The sequence below is a fragment of the Camelina sativa genome, chromosome 16 (assembly GCF_030686135.1).
Source record: "Camelina sativa cultivar CO46 ecotype springtype chromosome 16, ASM3068613v1".
Classification (NCBI taxonomy): domain Eukaryota; kingdom Viridiplantae; phylum Streptophyta; class Magnoliopsida; order Brassicales; family Brassicaceae; genus Camelina; species Camelina sativa.
In genome coordinates, this window is record NC_141895.1 from 15,663,643 (window position 1) to 15,667,087 (window position 3,445).

At 36.7% G+C, this 3,445-nt stretch overlaps 1 protein-coding gene across 2 annotated transcripts; it reads right to left on the bottom strand.

Moving 5' to 3' along the window:
• Positions 1–511: 511 nt before the first annotated feature.
• Positions 512–2,387, bottom strand: LOC104750439 (cytochrome P450 705A12-like). Of its 2 annotated transcripts, none has more exons than XM_087490535.1 (2): positions 1,391–2,387; positions 512–1,271 (listed from the first exon to the last, which is right to left on the bottom strand). In XM_087490535.1, exons 1-2 carry the CDS (start codon positions 1,472–1,474, stop codon positions 645–647), a joined length of 711 nt encoding a protein of 236 aa, XP_087346661.1. In that variant the 5' UTR covers positions 1,475–2,387; the 3' UTR covers positions 512–644. The 2 variants fall into 2 exon arrangements, 1 of the variants encoding a protein (XP_087346661.1); XR_015583913.1 differs by having other exon boundaries at positions 1,132–1,271; positions 1,391–2,370.
• Between the last annotated feature and the right edge of the window lie 1,058 nt (positions 2,388–3,445).

Consider the following 3,445-nt stretch of genomic DNA (forward strand, 5'->3'; position numbering starts at 1 on the left):
AGCAAACTGCATCTTAAAATGTAGAAAAAAATGTAATCATAGTCTTTTGTGTAAAAAATATACAAAATTTATTAATAATAACTACATAAATGATAATAAAGATAAAAGAAAGTAAAAAAAGAGAGAGATAGAAAGAAAGTGGGAACCATCGAATAAGGAAAAAAAACAGACAAAGATCCTTTTTTTCTTAGAACAAACAGATACTACAACAATAAATTGTTGTCAAGGACAAGGGCAAACTTGTCTTGGTTTTATGCAAACTCAGCCAAAACACTCCCAAAAGTACACCTCACTCAAAAAGTGGGTGTGGATGCAAGGGAGTTTAGGAAAAGTAGGTCTATGTGTAATTCTCCCTAAATCATTTTATACTCCAACACTCTTTCAAGCTGCACATGTCACTCACAATTACCCCTTACTTGTCTTTTTACACTACCTAATGGTTACTCTCTTCATTTTTATAGTTAGATGGCTATATTCTTTATCGATTTTTTTGTTTTGGCTATGGTGCAAATTCGCCCAAGAAATAACTCACACAAAAAATGTAACATATTCTTACATACTTGACTTTGGAATACAACAAGCAAAACTACAGTTGAACGTCTTTGTACGTAAAAAGTCACGAACCTTAGCTTGGATTATGTAAATCAATAGCTGAAAGGGTCGAATCGAACAACAGGAGTGCACTCAAGCGGATGAGCCATTTTCAAACTCAGTCCTGAAACAGCCTCTTCCATGTATACTTGATCTCCTTTAATTCTCCAGTCAAAACACTGCACCATCGCTCCAATCGCAGTTTCCATAAAAATATGAGCTAGTTTTACCGCTGGACATGTCCTCCTTCCACCTCCAAAAGTAACGTACTTCAAGGCTTGCTCTCTTATCTTTTCTTCTTCTCCTGATCCCGAAGAAGCTAAAAACCTCTCTGGCTTAAACAAATCAGGATCTTCCCAAGAATCAGGATCTCTATTCACAGCATAGAGATTAACAACAAGTGTTGTTTTCTCCGGTATGTAGAACTCTTTGATCTCACAACTTTCTCCGAATACCCTTAACAAGAGAGGAGCTGACGGATGCAATCTTAGCCCTTCTTTAACGACAGCTTGCAAATAAGGGAGGTTTGGAAGATCTGATTCTTGAATCAACCTTTTCTCCCCCACAACGGAATCGATTTCTTCTCTCAATTTCTCGAAAACGTTGGGGTTGTTAAGTATCTCCGCCATCGTCCATTGTATCGTCTGCGCCGAGCTGTCTGTGCCTCCAAGGAAAATTTCCTACAGGTTTTTTTAGTCAGAACTAAACTCCAAACATGGTTTATATATGAACAAAACAATTAAAAAAAACATCCAACTTTTTTTAAAAAATGCTCTGGTCCACAAAACATCTAACTTACCACAATTAGAGACTTGATCTGTTTTCTAGTGATCTTATACTCTGCTTCTTCGTTTCTATAAGCTTCCAACAAATAATCCATCATGTCCCTATCTTGAGTCCCCTCAAGTTTCTACTCGTGTTCCACTAGGATCCTCTCAAGAAACTCATCGAATTCACGTGAAACACTCATTATATCTTTCCTGAAGATGTTTGAGAAGAAGAGCTTCACTGATAAGGCAAACGATTTGTTAACAAATTCCCTTGCTCTCGCCGCCACACCGTTCTCTTCTGAACAACTCCTCCCCATGCTCATCCTACATATGATGTTGTTAGTAAGATTCAGTGCTTCTTTACCGATCTCAACGCTCTCCTTCTTCCTCGCCTTATCGAGCAGATCGAGGCAAAACCGTCGTAGCTCCTCTGCACGGATACCTCTGGACAGCTCGATCGCATGTGGTCGGAGAAGTTTCGTGGATATGAGCTTCTTCATGAACTTCCAGTAATCTCCATAAGGAGCGGTGACGAATCCCGAAGATCCAAACACTAGTGAGTCTTTGTTGACTGGGACAAAGCGATACGAGACGTTCACGTCGTGCGTCCTGAAGATCTCGTAGGCCATTGAGGCAGATGAGACATGGACTATAGGGAAGTTGAAGACACGGAGATGGAGAAGAGGTCCATACTTGAACGAGAGTTTCTGAAAGGACTTGTGTGGTAGAAATGAGAGAAGATGGTGAAGATGACCGATGATTGGTAGGGAAGGAGGGCTCGGTGGCAGGTGAAAGCCTTTTGGTTTCTTGAAGAAGAGAGCGTAACAAAGGAGTGAGAAAAGACATAGGAAGATAAAGATGGAAATGTTTTGAAAGTCAAGGGTGATGATTTGTGCCATTGTTGCTCAAAAGTTGACGTGAAGGATGAAGCATAAATAATTAAATACGAATCTGTTAATTGCATATATATGGTGTTATCGGATTATATATTTGGAGTTTGATGCTTTGTTTTCAATGGGTTTTCACGTTATAATGTACTTTCTTGTAATGTCATTTATGGGTTTCTTTGTATTTTTCTATTCATTTAAGACTTTGATTACTCCAGTCAGATACACCTCGGGCTTTATAATATTTCCACTTAATTAATCAAATGCAATTAAATGGATACGCTTTGAAACTTGAAAGACACAATCAACAAATGATTTTTTATCGTGAAAAGAAAAAAAAATGTAACATTGACAATGTGACTTTATTTGCAGTTCAAAAATCGACAATGTGCCTTCCTCTTCTTTTCTTTATATTTTTCTATATTAGTATTATAGTCAACAATATGTGGCCTTTTAAAAATTGACAATGTCTTTTACTCGAGTTTTAAAAGATTTCTACGCAGAGCCGCCGGCTAAAATGTCAAGCCAATAAGTTATATTCTTGTGGTCCTATAAAAAATCCTATAGTTTATAGCTAATATCATTTTTTTCATAAAAAGTTTGTTTAGTCTAGTGGTTTTAATCTTGCATTATGTGTATCCTAGCTCTGGTTTGACTCTTACTAGCATCAAAACAGCGTTTTTATTTTTCTTCGTTTGTGGTCTTTAAAATTATAAGTGGCCCGATAAAAAATCTTATAGTTTATAGCTAATAATCGGTTTTTTCACAAAAATTTTGTTTAGTAGTGGTTTTAATCTTGGATTGTGTGTATCCCAGCTCTGGTTTGACTCTTACTAACATCAAAACAGCGTTTTTATTTTTCTTTGTTTGTGGTCTTTAAAATTATAACTGGCCTATAAAAAATCCTGTAGTTTATAACTAATAATCGGTCTTTTTCACAAAAAGTTAGTTTAGTTTAGTGGTATTAATCTTGCATTGTATGTATCGTAGCTCTTGTTCGACTCTTACTAGCATCAAAATAGCGTTTTTTGACCCTATAGAAAATCGTATAGTTTATAGCTAATAATCGATGATTGGTAGGGAAGAAGGGCTCAGTGGCAGGTGAAAGCCTTTTGGTTTCTTGAAAAAAAGAGCGTAACAAAGGAGTGAGAAAAGACATAGGAAGATAAAGATGGAAATGCTATGGAAAGGGGTGAT

Excerpts from the sequence above, each read along its gene's own strand:
- LOC104750439 (XM_087490535.1), bottom strand. The coding sequence starts at position 1,474 with ATGATGGATTATTTGTTGGAAGCTTATAGAAACGAAGAAGCAGAGTAT. Across the intron at positions 1,272-1,390 it reads AGATCAAGTCTCTAATTGTG|GAAATTTTCCTTGGAGGCAC; the intron begins GTAAGTTAGATG and ends AAAAACCTGTAG.